This window comes from Cryptomeria japonica, chromosome 3 (genome assembly GCF_030272615.1).
Source record: "Cryptomeria japonica chromosome 3, Sugi_1.0, whole genome shotgun sequence".
Lineage (NCBI taxonomy): Eukaryota > Viridiplantae > Streptophyta > Pinopsida > Cupressales > Cupressaceae > Cryptomeria > Cryptomeria japonica.
The window spans coordinates 692,516,979-692,542,387 of record NC_081407.1 but is presented as its reverse complement, the minus strand read 5'-3'; the positions used below and the strand labels follow the sequence as shown (position 1 = coordinate 692,542,387).

The window sequence follows — 25,409 nt, the reverse complement described above, 5'->3', positions numbered from 1 at the left end:
GCAATGGAGAGTAGGAAATTTTGCAATTATCTGGAATTTCCTTTGGAAATCCAAGATTCAAGGCTAGATCACTGTAGAGATATCCCTACATCACTACAAAGATCAAGGTCAAGAGCAGTCAAGGTGAAGGATTCCAAGGTTGAGAGGTGAAACACATCATAAGGTGAATTCCCAAGTTTGAAAAAGGATAGGTGAAAATGACCAAATCAGATAAGATGATGCAATTTGGGAATATCTCTCACCATCATCACATTAATCAAGGAGCAATTGGAAATGTTGAATATCAAGAGATATTGTCTCAATCTCAAAACACTTTGTGATGATCTACAAGATAAGCAAACTGAGGTGGTGCCTATTCATCATCAACCCAATCACACCATTTCAAGTCAAGGTGTCCAAATTTAATGTACTTGACTCATCCAACGAGGAGGATAACTACCACATGTGGAGGAACAAAGTTCAATGTAACTAACCTCATCACTCATTGGTGCACATTCAAAAATGGACGTGTCCTATTTATTGTAATTATCTGATTGGTCAAGGAGTTTGATGTAACAAACCCTAATTAGGGTTTTATTGTAAAATCTTGGCCATTGATTTGAGAATCAATTTGAGCCATTTGTTGGGATTAAGGTGTCTCAACCTTTGCAAATCTTAACATTGATTTTGCATTTATTTATTTATTATTCTATTTGTTGTTTGCGTACAAAGGTCTAGTCATCTAGTGGGACCTACAAATGTCAGCCTATGACATATTGGACAAGTGGCGGGAGATACCTTTTGCATGGAGAAGGTGGGTGCCCAAGTTGGCTTATGATGAGTTGTAAGAGAATAAGCTAATACTAGTCATTTATGATGGATTCTCTTACAGTTGTAAGTGTTGTAAGTTATTATGGTTGTAAGATGTATAAGAGCATCTATCATAGCTCCAAATAGTAAATTTTGGATGCTTGACTTAGGAGATTTGAATGGGAGTCATTTGGAGATCTACATGTGTCATTTGCATGCTTTTTGGTGGTTGGAAAATAGGGCAAATGCTTTGCACGACCCCATCTTGTAACTTCATCTAGAAGCTTCCTCTTGAGTTGTACTTCTCTATAAAAGGTAGCCCTAAAGAGTATTAGTTATAGTGTATATTGCAGGTGAAGTGTTATGTTGCCGAAATTCATCCAGATTGTGGGTTGTCAGTTGTAGAGTCTTGTTCAAGAAGTTAAGTGTCGATATTGTATTGTAAGAATCTGTTTACTGAAATACAAAGTGTTGTGCTTTTGGAGTGTGGGGTTTTTCAGCCGAAAGAGTTTTTCCCACGATATATCTTGTGTTTATTATGTTGATCTTTATGCATGTCTATTATCTATTTGTGAATGTGTTTCCAATTCTATAATAGAAGATTTGTAAAGAAAATTTGCACTATCTCCCCCACTAGCGTCCTTTCAGTTGTTATCAGAGCCTGGCCAGTTTTGGTTCCATTGTTGGGTAACAGGTTTTTTGTACTATTCTCAATTTGACTGGGAGCTTTTGCAAAGTATTTTCAAAATATTGTTGCAAGAAGATGGCAAGCACATCCACAAAAGTTGATATGGAGAAGTTTAATGGCAGTAACTTTGAACTTTGGAAGTTGAAAATGGAAGATATGCTCATGGGTAGAGATCTATGGGATGCAATATCTAGAACAAAATCTTAGACCACGGCACAAGATGTTTAGGATACGAGGGATCGAAAAGCTAAGGAAACTCTGTTTTGTTGAATGTCCATGAAGAGAAGACTGTGAAAGATCTTTGGAAGAAGCTTGGAGATGTTTATCAGGCTATATCTCCAGTAAACAAGCTTTTTGTGAGAAAGAAAATGTACTCAAGAAGTGTACTTTCATGAAGGAGGAGTTAGTCTATGTGGGATTTGTGATATCTGAGGATGGTTTGAAGGTTGACCCTGAGAAAGTGAAAGCAATTGTTGAATGGCCTACACCGGAAAGCATTGGAGAGGTAAGATCGTTTCATGGATTGGCTAGTTTTTACCGGAAGTTTATCAAAAAATTTAGTTTAGTTTGTAACCCTATGACTGAGACCATGAGAGGAGATCGGAAGGAATTCAAGTGGACCACCAGAGCAAACAAAAGTTTTGAACTGTTGAAGCAGAAAGTGATTGAGCAACCTGTGTTAGCTTTATTGGATTTCAATAAAGTATTTCAAGTGGATTGTGATGCAAGTGGAACAGCAATAGGAGCAGTCTTGAGTCAAGAAGGAAGAGCAGTAGCTTATTTCAGTGAGAAATTGAATGATTCCCGGAGGAGATATTCAGTGTATGATCAGGAGTTTTATGCCATAGTTCAAGTCTTGAAGAAGTGGAGACATTACTTGTTGCCTAAGGAGTTTGTGTTGTATATAGATCATCAAGCTTCGCTGTATTTGAACAGTCAGAGTAAGTTGAATCAGAGACATATGAGATGGGTAGAATTCTTGCAGAGTTACACCTTTGTGTTGAAGCATAGAATTGGGAAATCTAACAAAGTTGTTGATGCATTGAGTAGGAGAAGGAATTTGTTGACAGTGATGAGAGTGAAAGTATTAGGATTTGAAGATTTGAAGACCTTGTATGATGATGACCTGAATTTTGCAGAACCTTGGAAAGCATGTAGAGAACCGGTTATGGTAGACAGGAGCAAATGGTTGGATTATTTGATTCAGGATGGGATGTTATTCAGAGGAGCTCAGTTGTGTGTACCTAAGAGTTCTATGAGAGAGAATATGATAAAGGAGAAACACAGTGGAGGATTAGCTAGACATTTTGGCATTGACAAAACAATAGCATTGGTGAGTGAGCAGTACTTTTGGCCCTAGATTCATAGGGATGTTAAGAGATGTGCAGAGTTGTAGAGTTTGCCAAGTTGCAAAAGGTAGTAGTCAGAATGTGGGATTGTATAAACCTTTGATAGTAACGGGAAGACCTTAGGAGGATATAAGCATGGATTTTGTACTTGGATTGCCTAAGACACCGAGAGGGAATGATTCTATATTTGTGGTAGTGGAAAGATTCTTGAAGATGGCTCATTTCATACCTTGTAAGAAGACATCATATGCATTGCATGTAGGAGACCTATTTTCAAAAAAGTGGTGAGATTGCATGGATTACCTAAGAGAATAGTTTCAAACAAAGACACTACGTTTGTTGGCTATTTTTGGAGAACACTTTGGAAGAAGATGAAGACAAATTTAAAGATCAGATCTACTTTTCATCCACAGACTGATGGACAGACAAAAGTTGTTAACCGGAGTTTGGGAAATTTGTTGAGATGTTTAGTGGGAGATAAAACTGGAAGTTGGGATTTGATCCTTGCACAAGAAGAGTTTGCCTACAACAATTCAGTTAATAGAAGTACCAGAAAACAACTTTTGAGATTGTTATCGGAGTGCATCCTAGAGGTATATCGGAATTGAGAGACATAAGCAGTGAAGACCGAAGGAGTTTAGAAGTAGAAGACTTTGCAAATCACATGGCGGCATTGCATGTTCAAGTTAAGCAGCATTTGGAAGACATGAATAGAAAGTATAAGGAGAAGGCAGATGAGAAGAGGAGACATAAGGAATTTGAAGTTGGCGATGAAGTGATGGTATATCTGAGAAGAGAGAGATTCCTAGTTGGAACTTATAATAAGTTGCAGATGAAGAAGTTTGGACCTTGCAGGATTTTGAGGAAGTTCAGTTCTGGAAATGCATATGAAGTGGAGTTACTGGATAGTCTAAGTATTTCACCTATATTCAACATTGCAGATCTTCATGAGTACCATGAACCAGAATTCATTGAGGACACTGTTGCAGACTTTGAGAAACAGTTGCCCCGGAAGGAACCAGATGAAATTGAAGAGATTTTGGACATTAGGATTAGGCGTAGTACCTGGAGCAGTCAGTATAAGGAATATCTTATGAAGTGGAAGGACAGACTAGTTGAAGATTCATCTTGGATTTCTCAGGTAGAGGTAGACCGCCTTGGTTTCCCTCTAACCCCGGCAAAGTGAGAGGCTCACTTTTTCAATGACCCTGGATGTCTGATGCAGGAGCATCCCCAGTTCATAGCAATCTTGCATCAACCAAAAACTTTTTCCTTTTTGTTTTGTTTTCCGTTTGCAGTTTCAGTTTTCCTTTCGGTGTGTCCCAGTTTTGGCTCACCAAATCCTTTGGAGTTGGATTCTACTTGAAGACTTGATCATCTTTCTTGCTTCCAGACCGCATCGCATTTGGATCATTTTCCGGCAAGATATCGCTATCGGTATCCATGACAGTTTCCTGTTACCAGTTGTTCCTTTGTTACCAGTTGCCTGGACCTATTTTGGTGATCTACCGAAACCCATTCTAAAGCTTGCAGAGCCTTGGGTGTTGATTCCGATGTTCCTTGGCGTGTGGCCAACCTTTTCCCGCGATCTACGTTTCATCCTTTGGATTTTTTGAAGGAATCTCTTGGCGGAGGCCGGCCTTGTTTATTTTGCACGTTAGGTCTTGTTCTTCAGGTTTTGATCCCTTTTGGGCCGACTGGATCCTTTGGATCAATATATATGTTTGTAATTACGCATTAGAATGTAATCAATCAGAATCAATCAGAGAATCAAGTAGCTAGACTGTGCGTAGAATATAGATCATAAGATTCAAGGTCCCGGTTGTGACCTATTCTACTAGGCCTGTGAGCCGGTATGTTGTAACCCGATTGTTACCGGTTGGATGTTATCGAATTTCATGCAATAAAACAATCTGTTCTGCATTGCCTCCATCATATCTTTGTGTTTCCGTTGTGTTTACTCTTTCTGACCGGTCCAGATTGATCTCTTCGAGGTCCCTCCTCACTGGTGACTGCTTCAATTGGTGTATCTTGTTGAGTTGGTGCTCAGTCGTAGAAATTGGTGTCTCCAGTGGGTTGGTGCCTACAAATCATCAAGAGGACATTGGTGTCTCCAATGGTTTGGTGCCTACAAATCATCAAGAGGAGATTGGTGTCTCGTATGGGTTGGAGCCTACGAAATTTGTAAGAAGATTTATACAAGCAATATTTTGTCACTGTTTTCTCCTTAAGGGTTTCCATGTAAAATCTTGTGTCTCTTATGTGTGTGGATTTTTGCATTGTGTAATTATTTCATCATATGTTATTAATATTGTGCATTTGATACACTTATGGTTTAAAGTGTGAAAAAGTAAAAATGGACTTATACTAATTTAAACCCCGACCCCCTCTCAGTATAATCATGTGTGTTTCTTCAAGAATTTATACTTATTTGTGTAAAAGAAAATAAAATGTCATTAACTGTACACAAATAAATTTTTCTCTAGAAGCATCATAAAATTTGTTATTATTTTGCACCACGAGAGACAATATAGAAAAACATAAACATTCAATTGATCCTCTACAATGGAGCATCTATATATCTATATACAGCACAAACACTTTCTTAAGTCATCCTAGGAGTCTTTTTGTTTTAGTGGCAAGGATGATGAAATTTTCATTTATATGTTGTCTTCCATGCCTATTGGTAGCCTATATCTCTTTGTAACGGAGGAAATTTGCCACCTCAAGGATGATGAATCATAGAGAACAAATCCACCCTCCGATACCTCACTCGAACTGGTCCCAAGGTGAGCGAGGGGATGAAAATAATAAATTGAAACAATTAACTACAATCCAAGGTTTTCAGACGAGTGCAGAGGTCTGGGACACCAACGCGGCACGTTGTCGTCGTGTACGGATGAGGTACAAAAGTCGTACAGGTAGTTCCAGACGTAGGGATGATATGATAAGGCATTGAAAACGATGAAATTAAGCTAGTAAACACAGAATACGAAATAACTAAAACAAAGTAAAAAGGAAAGAGGTAAAAAGGACTCACAATCGGTCCACGATTGGAGCCTCCCGCAAGTAAGATAGTTTTTCTGCAATTATGAACCTGCACACAAACGAGAAAGGGAAAATTTTGGGGTTGTGTTTTGGAGTTTGCCTAAGTCAAACCCCCGTTTTGGTGTTTCCACCTCCACGGACAACCCAAGTAAAGCCACGGGGAAATAAAATGATAAAGATAATGGAAAGACAATGCAAAATAGAAGAATGATAATGGGGAAATGAATGGAAAAGAGAATAAGGAAACTCCCCTTTTCAAGATGCTATGACAATGGCACTGTGAGCTATTCGGAAAGCTACAACAATGGTGGTATTTGTAAGAGAAGTTATGAACATTGTCCAAAGAGTTTGCTAAAATCTCCAACCTGCAAGTAGTCTCAAAATGCCAAAAGATCCTCAAAGTGCCTTCAAACTGGAGAGATATATGCCCTGTACAAAACCTACGTCGGTGGGTCCATGCAGGGGCGTTACAATTCCTTCCGAGCACAGGCATAACGCTCAAACGACCACCTATGAATTGTCAGATTCGTGGGACACTCATGGACATCTCCGCGCCATGCTAATGTCCCAAGGATGACAGGTCGACGGAGTTGGTAAAATTCTAGTTTGGAGCTGACAAAGCGGTCTCGATGGGAAAAAGGACAAAGATGGTGGTACTCGACCTTCGGTGATGTGGAGGAAAGTGCCACTTGTCGCGTTGAATTAGATAGGATGCGATTTTTGATATTACACTCTTTATGCTGGTGGTTAAGCTTGGGCTAATGCTAGCTCCGTGATTTAGGGATTAAGGTGGATTTCTTCTCATTTCTCTAGACTAGTATAGTATTCTAGTATAATATCTTTAGTGATGATTTAAGAATTCCTTATATGATCTGGAAAATTCAAGTGACTACTTTGTTGGTGACCTTTCATATAAATTCCTGATGCTCATTAAATTATATCTGCTGTCGAACATAGTTTTATATAGTTTTTGTTCTAATTTTTAAGTGTAGCGTAAGGATTGTATCATGTTGAATGTATGCCACCATTGTCAGAACCACATGGCTCCTTTGCTTAATCTGACCTTTTTGTAAAAATTCAAACAATGGTTAGCTCAAAGAAGAGAAAACTATGTAGGTACTAAATTATATGTTGAGAAATTTCCTCTTTTTATATATGAGAGCTAAGGTTGGGTTGTAAACTCTCCATTCTAAAAATTACATTTGTTCCGGAGTAATTGTTTCATAACTAGTTGCAGCTTTATGCATTAATTGACAGTAATTGCAAAGCCACCATAATCAATGAACAATGAACTTTTGAACTTCACAATCCTAACTATATCAACTTATTAGTACCATTTGACAAGCATCTACTCTCTATACCTTGGCTCTTCCTCTTGCATTTGAACAAACACTTTCTTAATACAGTGGTATGCTTATTTCACTTTAATATTGATTGACACATTGATTTAATCAACTTCCTATCTAATATAAAAATAATGATTTATCAGATACCTTTATTAGAAATTTGATGAAAAGATGCAGTTTATCTAACAACAATATTATTGAAACCATTTTCAATGACTAAAATTTCTGGAACAAGAATTTAGTATTTACCCTTTGTTTAATAATAACTGTAATCATTCTCACTATGAACTATAGGATGATGAAAATAAAAGGCTCAAATTGTTAGGAAGTTTTAAAAGTTAGATCACTACAAACTTGCTAGACGACATTGCAAGTTTTATTCATGTTTAGTTATTATTTCTTGCTTTTTATGTCAGTTGATCTTATGTCTATGATGACAAACTTTTCTAAGGCACTTTTAATGATTCACAAGTTCCAAATATTGTAGTATTGACATGGTTGCCATTTTGTATTGCCTAAAGTCAATTTAATCTTTCCTTGGATGGAGAGAGTAACATTTTTATTTACTTTGTGCAGGATTCGTTATTTGTTAATTGCTAGACTTTTACGACTTACAAGAATTTTGATTCGAATTCCACGCTATAGAGGAATTATGGAAACTTTCTTCACACTTATTCCAAGTTTAACATCATACATTGGATTAATCTTTTGTGTTATGTGTCTCTACTGCTCTCTTGGTTCACAGGTATGGTTCTTAGGCCTTGACTCCATTTCTTCTAAAGGCTAATAAGAGTGTACATTCAATATGGATTTAGTTAATTTATTTGTAGAGTTGTTGATAATAATCACAACCATTCATTTTGTATACTTTTGTGTTTTTGTTTAAAGACTTAAACATTGAGTTGGAAATTATCATTTTAGTGGAATCAATTCTAGATCAGTGGAATATTTTAATTTTAATACCATTCATTATAATACACATGTATTCATTATGTGTATTCATATTCCTGTTGTTTGAATATGCATGTATCTTTGTTTATGTTCACATTTTTTGTTTATACAAATACTACTTTGAGCATCATTAAGTAGAAATATGCCTAATATACTTTTAAGAATTGGGTTTCATACTTACATTTATCAATAAGAACATGTTTTTTAGAACGAGTATACAGGGCTTTCCTACTCGAGCATCATGTGCATCCCTTGTATCTACAACTGTTATCTCTGATGCAATAGCCTTTATATGTGTATGAGTATGCAATCATGCATCCCAATCAGAACTAAATACATATTTTGATCAACCTCTATATTGTGAATGGCCCTCAATGCACACCCTGTAATGTCCCCTTTTTCGCTCTAGTTGGTTTTGGGGAACTGTTGGCCAATCCCGAGACCCATTGGTCAGTCAGAGGCAAAATTAGGGTTTCCTAGATGCTTTGGCAGTTTTGGTGGCTTGCATGTTGGAATTTTACAGTTCTGATTCTGGATTCCTTTTGGGTTTTCAGAAAGCTTTTCAATGAAGGTACATGCATAGCAAGTAATGGAGTTTGACTGACTTACTATTTTTAGTAAGTAGAGGCAGAATCAGCTAAGTTTTCTGGGTTTTCTGAGAGCTCTGCAATGGTATAACATGCAAACCAATCTGAAGACCTTTTTCGGGACTTACTATTTTTAGTAAGTTCGGCAACTGCTCAAAATGTGGAGAAAATAACTTTGGAAACACTTACTATTTTGAGCAGTATGCTATTTTTAGTAAGTACTATTTTTAGCAGTGCTATTTTTGGCAGGGGTTTTGCAACTCAACTTAGTGGTTATTTTTGACAGGCTCCTATGTTCGAACTCGGATGATTATTTTTGACAATGCAGTTCAATACCTTGGCCTCAGCTCATTTTGGCAGTATTCAGTATTTGGAAGCAAAATTATTTTTTAATACTTTATTATTTTTCCCTTGTCCTAGGCATAACTTGTGTATGACATAAAGGGGGTCGATTTGATATTTAAATTATCAACTTACAACCTAAGTTTGGACACCCATGGAGGTATTTTTCATTAAAAAAAAATATTGACTTCACATTATATATTTGGTGATTGATTATTTGGGCGGCCACTTAAGGGAGAAATACATTTGTTGCTAAATGAATTATTTAATTACTTAAGCAATTTGGTGAAGGAAGGAAATGAAGTGAAATGAAATATAAATTAAAGGAAATTTGAATGCCATTGTTTAATCCCATATTGGAGGGAGGAGAAGTTTGACTTGGGGAAAAAGTTATAAATAAGAGTGTTGGGCTCTTGTTTTGGTTATCCATGAATATTTATAACGAACTGTTGCCGAATTGGTGCCAGAGTTGAGCTTCAGAGTTGAGAGCTTCCTAGCAACCATCAGTTTCGTACTTGAAAGACAGTGCCTAGCTGATTATTTGTGACTATCCTGAGAGATAGATTGTGCTGATCGAAGTGATTGGGAGATTTTTCAGTTTTTGGTGTGTTGGGTGTGTTTCTAGTTTGCTGGTTTTTGGGGTGGCTGTAGGTGATTTTCAGTCATATCTTCTTGCTCGAGTGTCCGCTTGTTCTGGGTATTTTCTCATTCATTTCTTATGCCATGTGTGATTCATCTTATAAGTTTTCGTTGGTTTTCTTGGAGTATTGAATTTTATTATGCAAGTAAAAGTTTTTTGTTGTAAACACTTTATGTTGGGAGTGCTTTGGGTTGTGTGTCGTGGGTTTGGACATTGTTAGTTGATGTCTTCCATTTCCATCCTTATCGCCATCATCGTATCTCTCATTTGCATCTATTTGGAGGTGATTCTGACAAGTGTGGAAAGAGTTATGAGTAAATTAGTGAGTTCTTAGCTTGTTGATTTGTGTGTTTTCAGTGTGTTGGGAGTATATCAAATTTAGAGATTTTCCGCTTTGGAGTGTCTTCTTGTGTGGAGTTGGTTATTGGGTGTGTGGGTTCCTTTGTGTGGAGAGAAAGTGATCTTGGTAATTGTTTGCAGTTGTTGGTTCTTCATTCTTATCTTCTATGATTCATATTGTAATGCTGGTAGTAGTACTAACAGCAATTTCTTTGATCTCTCCTAGTCCCACTAATAAGTGAAAGAGGCTGGAGAGGCTGGCCTTGCCGCCTAGTTTGGACAGCGATTCTAGTAATTTTGCAATCCTCATTTGCATTGTAAAGCTGATTAGTAGTACTAACAGCTATATACTTGGATTGTTGTTCTTTGGCCCACTGCATAAGTGGAAGAGGCTGGCTTGGCCACCTATCTTGAGTTTGTAATTCTGTCCTCTCGCTGAATAAGCGGTGGAGTTGATATTAATTTCTATTTCTAGTCCTCCCGCTGCACAAGCGGTTGAGTGATTGCATTCTTCAATTCTTTGGCTTGTCCTTGGCTGGTTTATGGCTAGGTGATTGCATAGTTTTCAATATCCCGCTATATAAGTGAAAGGGGCTAGCTTGTCGCTCGAAGATTGTAATCATTTTCAGTTATTGGCATCTAACGATCCCCTCGACACTGTATGCTCTCACACCCCCAGATTGGGCTCTCGGTGAACAAAAAGTGGAGGGTTACTTTCAGCAGCATTTGGTTTTCATTTCCTAACCTTAACAAGTGTTGTGTTGAATGTAACTTTGTGAAAAAAAATCAAAAAAAAAAAAAGGGGATATTTTACACCCCAAAATCGTTATTACTACCTCTCAGTATCATGATAGCTCCTTAAATGAATTGAATTCTATATTACAACAATGTGCACATGATGATTAGTTTGTTGAAGATTGTCACTGTAAAGTAACTCATATGCAAGTTGTTGTCCTCATTTTTGTTTCCAAAAATGAAGGACCACTACGTTAAAAAAAATTTGAAAAAATGAAAAAAATTTACTCTGGCACTCTTCCCGAGGCAGAATTTTGATGAATCCTTGGATTGGCTTAATCATCAATCTATCCTTGAACTGCATTTCGAATTTCGTCAAATTCTGGGTTCGTTTGCTATGCCTTTCCTTCAATTTCGGGTTTGAAAACCCCAACTGCAGGTGGAGAATTTTCTTCAAACTGCAAGTTTTAATGATATTCATTGTTTTGGGTTTTTGTAGGGAAATTTTTAGCTTATTACATGTGCATTTTTATTAAAAGATGTTACTTGCAATTTGTTTTAAATTTTCCTTCCTTCCTTTGTTATTTTTAATTGTTTTTTGGTCATGTTTAGTTAAAATAGGGATTTTTTGGCTCAACTGCAAGTAAACTTGCAGTTTGGTCAAAAAACCCCTACTTTAATGGTTTTTACATGTAATAGGGATTTTAAATCCCCATTACATGTGTGCAAGTATTTCTAACTTGTTGTAGGGATTTTATTTCCCTTTTACAAGTTTTTAAAACTTGTAGTTTGCTCCAAAAAACCCGATTTTGCCTTGCAAGTGCATTTTTGACAATTTTAAACTTGTCATTTGATTCAAAAAACCCGAATTTTAATTGTAAGTGAAAAAGTCAAAAATAAAACTTGTCATTTGGTTCAAAAAACCCGATTTTGGCCTAGTGAGTGAAAAAGTGAATTTTAGAACTTGTCATTTGTTCTAAAAAACCCGATTTTCATTCCCTTATGCATTTTGAACTTGTCTTTTGCTCCAAAAAACCCGAAATGCAAGGAAAAACGATTTTTGACCATTTCAAGGCAAATTTTGTGGAGAGATTGTTGGAGGAAGGAGGCGTTTTGGCTTGCATCCTATTTTCATGCATTCATGGACATCTTTCATGCCAAATGTAGGTTGCATTGACTGGTTTTTTTCGCTCTAAATCAGCAACCACGTTTTTCATAAATGCCACTTTTTGAGGGTTTAAAACTTCAACAAACTCCACTCTCCTAAATCGTTTTGCCCTTTCCCATCTAGGCGTGGAGTTTAGGAGGATTGTCAAGCTATTTAATGATGCCGTTGGAGATTGAAATGGTGGCCACGTTTTTTTCATGTGACTTCTTTTGGCTACGTTTTGCAATATTTGTCATCATTCCTTCTTCTTCCTCCTTAGGCGTTTTGCTCTAATCCACTTGGATGTACTCTCTCATTGGCATTTTGGTCCTCCAAGTTTGGGATTGCTGCTACATTTATCAATTTGGGGCATTTTTGCAAAAAACGTGATAAGGGTTTGGCATTACGGATTGCTCCTTTTTACCGGTTTTGCTTCTTCATTCCAAGAATTGTTGCATTATTGGAGAAGCATTTTGCATTTTTAAGAAAGCTATGTTCTCTTTCCTTTCTTTCCTTCATTTTATTATTTTCTTGTTTTCTTAATTTTTGTTCTTAGTTGCATTTTTGGCATGTGTTGTTCTTCCCCCAAAAATTGGTTTTTGTGAGAGAAATCTTCCCCTTGGTATGCAATTTTTGAATTGCATTGTTCTTCCCAAAATTCCCTCTTTACTTGTATTCGCAATTTTAATCTCGAGTACAAGTTCACTGGAAATTCTTGTTCTTCCCCTACGGTTAAGGAATTTAACCATTTTTGGTTAAAATTCCAAGTTGAAAAGTGTGAAATACCCCTCCCTTGCAAATTTGGGTTTTGAAAACCGGATTACATGTCGAAGAGTTCTTCCCATTTTCATGAAAATGACTTTCCCGAATTCTCCCATTTCTACCCATTCATGTTCCCCATATCCATACTTTCCATTTCCATCATTTCCCGCAAGTCAAAATCTCATTTTTCATCCATTTCTCCATTTTCGAATTTACAAGTGTACTTGTATTCGGGTTTTAAAACCCCAATTGCATGTATGTCTTTTCCAACTTGTATACTTGCGAAAATTCTCCCAAGATCCGAAATTGGTCAAAGTCAAGATTTTCCCATTTCTACATATTTCCCCTCTTCCTCTCACAAAATCGCGAAATTCAAGAATCAAAGTTTTACCCATTTGGAGAAAGAAGAATGATATTTGCAGCTGACTATGATGTTGCCTTAACTCTTTTAAGTCTTCATCACAGCACTCCAGGTTCACAATCAATGTCAGATTTGCCGGCATCTCCAACTCCAAAGAAAATGAAATACAAATATGACAAATATCAAAATGAGGTTGCACCTTCCCAGGTTTCTTCTCCTTTGGATTGTATCAGAGACACGGAGATAGGGCACATTGATATGGCAGAATTCATCAACAGGGTAGAAGATCCACAGGATAATAACTTGCAGCGGCTGTTGGACAGCCATATCCATCATGCATCTTCCTTCCCAATGGCTGCCCTAGAACCTGAGTTTGTTTTTGCATGCGCCCATCATTTTGACAAGGAATCAAGAGTCATCAAAAATGATGATGGTGAAGCTATAATTCGTCTTGATGCGGATACAATCGAGAAGGTCTTCAAAATACCTCCTGCACCTGTTTATATGAAAATCACCAAAGAAAGTGCAGCGGAATACTACGTGAAGAGGGAAAAAGATTGCAAGCGGCACATCAATAGGTGGATCCAAGAGCCACGACCTTCCTTCTCAAGGTGGGCAAAGTTGTACTGTTGTGATTTCAAATGGGAGATAGGAGACACCATCACTCTTCTCAGCAGGATGATGGGCCTTGAGCATTCCAATGTCTTTGAGCCATGGATGTATCAGTTCATTATGTTCATACGGCAGTCACATCACATTTCATGGGGGGAAGTCATCAGCGATGCCTTGTGCGAACAACTTGCAGCAGTTCCTACCACCATGACCTTCTTCATGAATTCTTATTTGGTATATTTAGCAGCATCACTTAGACACTTTCTAGATCTTTCTACCAAGGGTGATCGCTCACTTATACCAATTTGCGAATATTATGACCAGTTGCCATTAAGACCTAAGCAGACTACATTTCAGAAGAGTCCAAGACGCATTCTTTGGATATTTCATGTGTCAGTTTGATAGAAATCTCAGGAACAAAAGAGTATCAGATGAGGCATGGGTCAAGGTGTTTGAGAATAGGTGTTTGTTTCTGCAATTTCCCACCTTCACCTATATGAGAATAGGATGCTATGATGGTCAGCCATACATGCTTCCAAGATACCCAAACGATAAGTTAATTCTTATGGAGTTGGGAAGACAGATCATGGCTGTTCACACTTTTCAGTCTGCTAAGCACAAGGTTGGAATGGGGATCTCTACCACAAACCCATTGAAAATTGGTCGATACTCCCTTGTCACATCTGTAAAGGCTAAGGCCATGGAGGCTGAATTGCAGGAAATCAAGCTTAAAAGGTTCAAACCTAGAGCTGATTTTGATTATAGAGGTATGAAGGAGAAGATCAAGAAATCCTTTGTGCATGTTCATCGCATTGAAGACATTTCGGTAGATCTCTGCACCAAAGTTGAAGTTTTGAAGATGGATTACTGCAGGCTCACTGTTGAGCAAATTGTTGACTTGAACTTGGCGGATATCCCACAAGGGATGATTGATGACGGGCATATACTTGATCCTGAATACACTTCACGGAGGGTTGAGGAAACTCCACTTCCTTTGATCCAATGATTGCACAAAGAGTGCATCTCCATCCTTGACAGATTTCAGCCTATCTTGGCCAACACTAACGCATGGCTGAAAAGTAATGCTGTTAGACTTATCAAAATCAAGGTTGGTAAAGAAGATGATTCTACGGGGCCTCTTGGACGGAAATCTGAGATTCAGATTGACAACAAGGAGGGTGCTTCATCTTCGAGCACAAGGATCAAGTTACGAGTCAGTCGTGCAATAGTGCTCCCTCCTAAGGAGACGACTATTCGTGGGAAGGAAAAATCACGATTCCATGTGCAGGTGATCGATCTGGATAATCTAGAAGAGGGGCAGCAATCTGATGACTCTCCTAAGTCTCCAGTTTCAGACTCGCCTCATGAGGCCATTCCTCCAGTTTCCATTGAGACGCCTCTTTCTCCTCCTGATTTGCTCGTAGATGAGTCTCCTAAGAATGCAATTTCCATTTCAGCATATGAGCCATCTCCTGATCATCAACAAGAGAGTGTGTTGAAAGTTCCTACGGATATTCCTACTTGCATCCAGTTATCAGAAATTGATACTTCCACTTCTGGTTTTGAAGAATTCATGAGGCAATCTTCATGCCCATTGGTAATTGAGCAAACCGTGGTCACTGTCCCAACTGATATTCCTCCCAGGGTGACCACGGTAATTCAAACAGAAACTGCTTCTCCTTTGCCTACAGCTACTACTGGAAGTGAGTTGATGACTTTGCCTCCATGGCTTAGTTCTTGCACCCCGAAAAGGAAGAAGCAAGAGATCTCACCTGATGCCTTTGACTACCAGCAACTCAAATAGTCCAGATCCAAAGTTGCTAAGAAGGCCAAGACTATCTCTAGGGTAACTGTTGATAGCAACAAGATGAAAGTAGCTGAAATTGTGGAACCTATTGCAGATAAGCCACTTGATGAAATGTCAGCTGCTGATTATAAGGTTACAAGGATAGAGTTGGGCAAGCAAACAAACATGATGCTCAATTTTCTGTTGCTTCATTGGTGCAAAGGTGTGATGATCTTCTAGCGAAGAAAGACAAGCTAGAAGAGGAAAACCAACAGCTTATGGCAGCCATTCATAAAATCACAAAACCTGCTGCTGAAAGGAGTAACTCCATAGGTTCTTCTAGTTCCCAAGAATCGATTCGTGGAGTGGAAAGGGCTGCTCAGAATGTACAAGCACTGGATTCCTGGGTTGATCAGCTTCATGATCATTGTGTACAAGTAATGAAAGACATTTTTCAAATAATGTCTAAGATGGAAACCATCGAGGAGAAATTGGATCAGACTTCTAACATTTTCAAAAAGAATCTGGAAAGTGTTGAGAAAAGTCTGACAATCTGGCGTACCATGCCCCAACAACAGCTGAGTATTTTGCAGGAGCATGCCATCATCTCTTCCAGGGTCATGTACTTGGAATTTGAAAAACTCATGGAAAACAAGACCCTTGTTCTTAAATCCCTCATTGAGGAGATCGGTGATGCAAGGAGATTCCAGGGTGAAATTTACCGAGGTATTGTCTCGCATTGTGAAAAGGCCTCTTGCAACATAGTAAGTCAGGATGGAGAGCTGATTCCAGAAGAAGAAGTTCTTGCTGATTTACAGATGAGGATTCATAATGAATGGAGGAGCGAACAATTCTCAGCAGCTTCGATTCAAGCATCGATGAAACACCAAGCCTTTCTGCATGAAATCCAGTCTATCCTGGATAAAAACAATTCTGCGCTCCTCAGCTGTCACGACACTATTGTGAAGACTATGGTTGTTGCCAATGACACCCATGAACCGAATCCTGAGGAACTACAAGCGAGCATCCGGAAATTTCAAGGATTTGTGTCTTCACAAAATGCAACTTAAGTGTTTTTTTAACACTTAGTTGAATTTTCCCTTTTTGTCATTTTTTTAACACTTAGTTGAATTTTCCCTTTTTGTAATTTTTAGTTGTATTTTAGTTTTGACAAGTTGCATGTAAAAGTATTTTTTGTAAAATGCAAGTTACACATTACTTGCGCTTTTGTAATTACATGTAAGGCAACTACAAGTTGTGTCCGATTAGGACTGTAGTTGGAATAAGTCTTAGTTAGTTGAAGTAACTCTTAGCTAGTTAATGAAGTCTCAGTTAGTTATTGAATGAGTCTTGGTGGTTGAGAAAATCTCTCAAGTTAGTTAGGATCCTCCCACCTTTTTCTCAAGGCTCCTCTTCTATAAATACTTGAGGGGTCCATTGTAATTATCATCTTTTGGAAAGCAAGCAAAAACTCTGCCAAATTTACAGCAAGAAGTCTTTGAGCTTATGTATGTGGATTGAAAGTTTCTGAAGAATAATAAAGAAAGATTACTCAAGTTTTGAGTCTTTGAGCTACATGTTTGAGTTTGAATCTTTTATTTCTTCTATGCCAAGTGTTTCTAAAGGAGCTTAGTCCAATCTGATTTGAAGTCTTTGAGCTGCAATTAGAGAAGATTAATTAAAATAGGAAACTCTCTCGAAGGAGCAGCAAGTCTTTGAGCTTGCATCTATTCTTGAGGAAAAATTATTGTTCGATAAGAAATAGCAGCAAGTCTTTGAGCTTGCATTAGTTCTTGTCTTTGTGTTGAAAGAATAGATTATTCCAGTCTTTGAACTGTTATCTTTTATTCGTTGTAAAATTTAGTATAGCAAAGGGTAGATAGGACTTCCAATAGTCAAGTCTTTGAGCTTGATATTGTTGTCCCGTCCCGAAGGAAGTGACGGAAGTCTTTGCGCTTTCAGGAAACTTCATTTCCTTTCTCTCATTTCACTTAAAAGTGGCAATCGCTATCCTTTTTTGTGAAGAGAAAAGGATATTGTCTTTCTTGAAAAAAGAAGAAAGATTGTTGTCTCATCCTATTTTATTTTCCAAGTTGTAGTTAGATAGGGGGAGCCTTCCCTTAATTAGGAGAGTTTTTACTCGTGTGCTGTGGTTGAAACCACAATTTTGTATATTTCCCCAAGTGTACAAAATTTTCAACCAATAGTTTTGGGGTTCCGGCCCAAGGATTGGAACTCCATTTGGCAGGAATTTACACTCATACCTATATTAAACCACAAACATGTTGATTTAAAAAATATATATGCTAAGTACACTGAATTACATGTAAAATAATGGGATGGAGAATATTTGTATCTTGGCATAATTGCCTTAGTAATGTATTCTCCAAAGGCATCACAAATTATTGGAATGAAAAATGATAACATATTACTCAATTATTTTGTGATATTAAGGGCGGCCCTTGTTCTCCACTAATCATGTACCTCCGTGATAGGGCCACCTCATCATTTATACCTGGCCCCTTTCATTTTTGTCAGTGCAACTGGTCTGAAATGGACACATCACATACTCTTCCTATGGCAGGCACACAACTTGGTGATCCCTGCATCATTTATGCTTTCATAGAGTAAGGCATATATTATTTGCCATAATCTCATGTGTTAGTTTGTTAGAGATAACTGTGTTTCAAAAGTGATGCATATGATGCGGAAGATTGTTTTAAGTGAATAATTCACTATGCATCCTCATTTTATTTATATTATTGAGGTGTCAAACTTGAAGAACCACTGGTGTGAAGGAATCCTCAGTTTTCAGGCAGTATTGCTGAGTCCAGTGACTGTTAGTATGAATAAGGTGCAGATGCATTAATCAAATATGAAGAATTTGACTCAATAAAAAATCACCATGCAAGAAAACAACTGATGTTAGCACCTAGGACAATGATGCTTCTAGCCTTTTTCCTTCCAAATTTGAAGAGGCTGCTTTGCAAGGTGTAATTAATACATGACTTTGTGGGTTTCTTACTTGGACTAAGAGTTGTACTTCCTTAAGGGCTGTGGTTTTATTTTGAATAGAATTTAATGTACTTAATATGTTGTGATTAATGGTAACGATGATGCATATTTCCAATTAAAATTCATTATGTTAGTGGAAATCTCATTAATATTTAAATTTGCACCCATCATTTCAAGACCCTTTGATCAGATCTTAGCTCTCTCATTTGTATCCATGTGTGTGGATGGGTCCATTTTGCCTTTTCCCTGGTATTTGTACTTTGGGTGAATGGTTGTGACAACTGACAATAACGGTTAACAATTCTGATAGCAAAGCTAGCATTTTGTTCTTCAGGGGGGACAATGTAGAAGCATCTTCAGTGTATTTCCTTGTATCATTTAATAAAATTTTTATCTCGAATATTTGTTAATTATCTGGATTAGTTTTGATTTTAATCTGCTATTTTAACTGATAAATATATAATTAGTTTGTTCACAGCCAGCTTCAAAAATTTCACTGCCTTTAAGATTCTGATTTCTAGTTTAACTTTCTGTATCATGTGAAATTGATCTTTATGTGGTTAGCATGTGACTGACTTGCATTTGAAAAGCAGTTATTTGGTGGCCTTGTTTATGAAGGAAATCCTAAGCTAGAGGGAACAACTCTTTTAGAGAGCGAGTATCCTTTTCACTATATATTATTGGTATCTGATAACATTTAGATTCATAAGAGAATATTTTGATTATGATCTTGTACATTGATAAAGAGAAACACTTCATAATGGAAAGGATCCTTTTCATAGATTTATGGCAATCTCAAAATGGCATAGGTGGATGCATTTGATAACTATACTAGATGGTGTTGTGAAATGGCTAGGATATGCACATTCTTTTCAAATGGAAAATGCATTTCTATTTAAGGCATGTGAGAAAAAGATGAAATAGTTAAGCACATGAGACAACATGAGATGATCACTTATTTTTGGGTAATTGTTTAATCAACTCACTTTCTAAAATGAACGTTCTTAACAGTTTGTAGCTATTTAGTCTTCAATTTTAATGACTATCCTAGTGGCATGGTCACACTATTTAACCTGATGGTCATGGGGAACTGGCAAATTTGGATGGAGGTATGTTTTCCTCAACTAATTTCTCTCTTTATAATTATGCCTTCACCATTTTAACTCAAATAGCTAATTACAGAATGTGTTTAAATTTTTTCAAGTTGAAAATATGAATTTATTCTAAACACCTAACCTAATGTTTATGTAAAATTTATCACAGTTTTGAGATTTTTATAAAAAAGAATATATATGTGACCTCATTTTTGAGGTTCTGTGTACCTGCAAATCTAGTAGAAACAGGCCTCTATATTGTGGCTTCTAAGGGAACATTTATTGCTGTCAACTTTGAATCTGAGCCCCTTTCATAGTTATGCTTTTCTAATAATCATATAATAGCAGAGAGTCAGCAGGATTTGGCTTACATGTGAGTAAATGCTAGCAAAACACTCAATGTCTGGATTACAAACAAATTCATTTTAGTTTATTTGGATCTAGAGAATAGCCATTTAAAGTCATTTGGCACTATCGACTAATGTAAAATGATGCTTAGTTTTCTTGGTCTCATTTGATATCTTTCCCTGTTTCTATGCCTTCTTTACACTTCATGTTGCCTTCATCCTTATCACTAGAGAAGTGAAATGAAATTTGTTACTATCCATAGATGACTAAAGTGGGTCATTGGGACCAAAAAGTATGTGCGTTACAAAAAATAACTTAAACTAGTAAATATAAAACTAGGTATTTGCTCACCAAAGGAAGGGCAATCTTCATCAACAAAGTCATGTCTATTCATGGTGTCATGGTTGATAAGGCCAACTAGGATTTTGATGCTAAGTTTTTGTTATTGGGCATATCTATTCAAAGAAATGCACCTTTCAATGAAAGGACGTGATTTTTCAAAGACAAAAGAGTATATATCGTTTTATTTTATTTTGGGTTAACTCGGATCCAAGTCCAAAGAGACCACTTATGGAGGGATCTCTTCTCAATAGCTTTATTGTGGAGACCACAACTAGGGGACCTCAATCCCCAAGGCATTATCACCTTGTTCAAACCCGAGAACACAATAGCACAAGGAAGGCCCAATAAGGGCATAGTGTAGTAGTCAAGCCACAACATTGTTGTGGTGGCCTCCAAGGCTCAAACCCTTATTGGGCTACTGAGCTTGCAAGTAATGTGCCTTTAGGCTAACATGGTCACAGGATGTGTGCCTTTACCAAGTAGCACAACCACCTAGCAAAGACAAACATCCTAATAGCATGTTAATCTAGTGAAGGCACATGGCTTGCAAGCTTAGTAGTCCAACGAGGGTTTGAACCTTGGAGACCACCACAACAATGTTGTGGCTTGACTACTACACTACACCCTTATCAACTTTATTATAATTTTAAAAATTAATATTATATTATTTTATTTTTAATAACTTTATTTATTATATATAAAAGTTAATAAATATATTAATATTTTTAAATTTTTTATAATTTATTTAAATTAATAGAATTTATTTAAATTTAATATAGTATTATTTACTTTTAATGGTTTTAATTTAATCTATTTAAAATATTTGAATTAGATTTTAGAATTATAAAGATCATGTGGAATTTTAGTCTGTATTTTTATTGGAATCATAAATTATAAGTATAATAAAAAAATTTAAAATGTATTTTTAAACTTTAAAATTTGTTTGTGAAGTTTAATTCTTTATTTGTTAATTGTAATTTGTTAAATATTTTGAATTTCAATTTTTAAAACAAATTGAATTAGTGCTATAAGGTTTCCACAATCCATAGAATTTCTTGTAGTAGATTTCCGGATAAGATCGTGTGCAAGTTCTTAGATCAACGTTTCAGATCACTCTGTGATCCATCATCAGGATGCATGAGAGCACAAGAAGAAAGAATGAGATGTTGCAGACCTGGAAAGACCTTAAAAAGGGGGACAAGGCAGAGGAAGGAAACAAGAGAGTACATAAACCAAGGGGGGAAAAATAATAATAATAAAAATAAAAACTAGGAAAAAGGAGAAAAACTACAATAATGAACAGAGAAACAATAATAAAAATAATATATAATAATAATATATCAATAACTATTATATATATAATAATAAAAATGATATATATATATATACAAACAAAAGAACAAAAAAGAACCTCACCACAACCCCGAAACAAATCAAGGAACAAAAATAAGCAATAAACCAAACACACCAACTGACCACAATAAATAACACCAAACGAGGGGGAGAACAATGGGAATGTAATGTTCCCTAACCGTACGGTCTACGGTGAATAGGTCATACGATGGTGAGAGGAGTGGTCGTACAGTGGTGTGAGGAGGAGGGGGGAGTTGTATGGTGCAAATGTCGTGCAATGGAGTGAGGGGGGGTGTACGGCGCAAAGGTTGTACGGTGCAAGGCTGTACAGTGTGAGACCATACGGTGAGGGTGCGGACCGTACAGTAGTGAAGACTTGTCGCCCGAGCCAAGCCGTTCAACGTGTGGTGTATTCGACCAGAGTGTGGTATATGGGATCGATGAAACTTGCTGCCAGATAAACAATGAACAAGAAGATTTATATGTTATTGCACGAATCAGATTAATGCACTTCAAATTACAACAATCCGGGACTGAGAGCAAGGCAGAGTAGGGTGAGGAGTTACTCCCACCAAAACTGCGGATACCAAGTAGGGAGGGTCTTTCACCTCCGAAATGACAGATAACAAAACTTCAACAGGAATTCGCACAATTAGACAAAAATACCAAATTCACATACCTATGACAAAGACTAACTCAACCATATATATGGGCTCCGGGAAACTTCCTAAAGGGTTACAAACGGGCCGACATGACCAAACTAAGACTTGCCTAATCTAATTAAATAAATGGCCCGAAAGATTTGTTATTAAATTTGGGGCCTTACAAATAAGTAATTAAATTTATAATTTAATTATATCAGGGACATCACAGTACTCTTGGGCCAAAAATTGCTTGCCCTCAAGCAATTGCAAGCCTAGATGCTCTAGAATTTGCTCACCTTCCCAGGTGGCATCCTCAATGGGTAGATTCTTCTAGCGCACAAGGAACTCCTTGACTGTGCGTGATCTCAGCCTCTTTTCTCTGACATCGATGATCTCCGTCGGCTCCAGAATTAGTTTTCCTTCTTCGTCAATTGGTGGCAGATCCTTGGACACTGTGACATGCTGCCCGACAGCCTTCTTGAGACATGACGTGAAAAACATTGTGAATCCGACTCCCCTCAAGAAGCTCCAACTCGTAGGCAACTTCACCCACCCTATAGGGTCCATAGAAATGCGGCTTCAGCTTCTCCTTAACACTTGTCTTCAAGGACGATTGTCTATACGGTTGAAGTTGGAGGTATACCAGATCGCCCACCTCAAAATTTCGCTCAACCCAGTGTCGGTCGACATACATCTTTTACTGGTTTTGAGCCCTCTGCAGGTTATCTTTGAGAGATGTCAAGATGTCTAAACTCTCCTGAAGCCAATCTTTGGCCCTCGGTGCACGACTGTCTCCCAATGCCAGGTCAACAAATGAAGAAGGTTCATAACCGTACAGAGCTTTGAAAGGTGGCATGCCTATCCACATGTGATAGGTGGTTTTGTAACAGTGTTCACCCAAATGTAACCAGTGAACCCAAGCCTTCTGTTGAGCTGAGACGTAGCTCCTAAGATAACCCTCCAGCCATTTGTTCACAATCTCGGTCTGTCCATCTGTCTACAGATGGTAGCTCATGCTGGGCGACAAATCGGATCCTGCCAACCAAAATAACTCCATCCAGAAGGTACTCGAAAAATGGCTATCCCTGTCACTATGTTTTGCGGTAGACCATCTAAACGGAATACCTCATGGAAGAACAACTCGGCCACTTGAACTGCTTGGTATCCTGTGGGGATGGCAAAAAAATGTGCATACTTGGTCAAGCGGTCAACTACAACAAAAATGCAATCCTTTCCTTGCACTCTGGGGAGCCCAGTAATGAAATCCATCGAGATGCTATCCCATTTCTGGTCGGGGATTGGCAGCGGTTGCAGCAGTTCGGTCGATAGGGTGTGCTCAGATTTGTTCTGCTGACAGGTGGAGCATTCCCGCACATACTGCAGGACGTCGTTCTTAAGGCCCTTCCAAGAAAACCTTTGCACATCTGTCTGTAGGTTTTCAAGTATCCCGGGTGTCCAACCAAGGGAGAGTCATGCATTTCCTTCAAAATCTTTTCCTTCATCTTGGACTCGAGTACCAGAAAAATTTTGTCCTTGTAGTAAATGATGTCGTCAACCACCTTGTATAGGTCATCCTGCACTTGACCATCCATCAGTTCGCAGGCAAAATTATTCTTGGAGTATTCAACCAACAGGTGTTCCTTCCAATCCGTCGAAATCGGGGATAAAGAACATATGGCAAGCCTTCTTGACAGGGCATCAACTACCACGTTATTCTTGCCCTTCACATACTCAATGTCAAAATCAAATGCCTGGACTTTTCTCACCCACTTCTATTGTCGTTCATTCAGATCCCTCTGCTCCAAGAAATATCGCAAGCTGTTGTGGTCTATCCGCACAACAAACTTTGCCCCGACGAGGTACTGTCGAAACTTCGTCAATGTGTGCATGATGGCGAGCATCTCCTTGTTGTAGATGGAGTACAACCACTCAACTCTCGAGAGCTTTCGACTCTCGAACGCAATGGGGTGATGATCTTGTATCAACACCGCTCTAATGCCTTCTCCCGAGGCATTGCACTTCAGGATGAAAGGGTGAGTGAAGTCTGGTAGCACCAGAACCGGACACGTACTCGTAACTTCTTTTAATTTGCCAAAGGTCTGTTGCGCCTGCACATTCCAATGGAAGGATCCTTTCTTTGTCAGATTTGTCAATGGTGCACCAAGTTGTGACAATCCTTTCACAAACCTCCTATAATAACTGCACAATCCAAAAAATCCACGCAGCTCCAAGAGAGTCTTGGGTGGAGGCCAATCCAAAATTGCCTAAATCTTCTCCTGGTGAACTTGTACCCCTTGGGCGCTGATGACGTGACCCAAGTACAATACCTCAGTCATTCGAAATTCACATTTGGACCTTTTGGCATACAATGATTGCAATTTCATAATTCCCAATACTTCATCCAAATGTCCCAGATGTTCCTCCCAGGTCTTGTTGTAGATGAGTATGCCATCGAAGAATACCAATAGGACCTTACGTAGTTGCTTGTTGAAGATGTGGTTCATGCAGGACTGAAAAGTGGCCAGAGCATTGGTTAATCCAAACGGCATGACCAAGAACTCATAGTGTCCGTAATGGCAACGAAAAGTTGTCTTTTCCACATCTTTCTCCCTCATACAGATCTGATGGTACCCGGAGCGGAGATCAATTTTGGAGAAATATACTGCGCCATGTAGTTCGTCCAGCAACTCATCGATCCTAGGAATGGGGTATCTATTCTTGATAGTCTTCTTGTTCAGTGCACGGTAGTCAACACACATTCTGAGAGTTTTGTCCTTCTTCACCATTACCACTAAGGACACAAAGGGGCTAGAGCTGGGCCGGATCCATCCTTTATCGAGGAGTTCTTGGATAATTTTCTCTATCTCTTCTTTGATCCTTTTCAGGTGGCGGTAGGGTGTGGTGATAACGCGTTTTGCTCCTTCCTCCAACTCGATGGTGTGCTCAAACCCTCGGTGTGGGCGTATACCAGGTGGAATGTTAGCGAAGACCAAACTATGTTTATCCAAAGCCAAATGGAGTTCCTCATCCTCGTAGTAAGTTGGATGCTCTTTCACAGGTTTTGTCGAGATCAAGCAATGTGCTGCCCAAACTACTTCATCATGTCGGAAGATGGCTTCCATCCATTTGGT

General features: G+C 38.1%; 1 protein-coding gene across 2 annotated transcripts in view; it reads left to right on the top strand.

Moving 5' to 3' along the window:
• LOC131078352 (two pore calcium channel protein 1) overlaps window positions 1–25,409 on the top strand; it is a 396,229-nt gene that overhangs the window by 352,109 nt on the left and 18,711 nt on the right. For both annotated transcript variants that reach the window (XM_058016023.2, XM_058016024.2), the window contains exons 17-19: window positions 7,797–7,965; window positions 19,091–19,155; window positions 19,516–19,606. In XM_058016023.2, coding sequence (XP_057872006.2) covers window positions 7,797–7,965; window positions 19,091–19,155; window positions 19,516–19,606 — 325 coding nt within the window. The remainder of the gene's footprint in view (window positions 1–7,796; window positions 7,966–19,090; window positions 19,156–19,515; window positions 19,607–25,409) is intronic.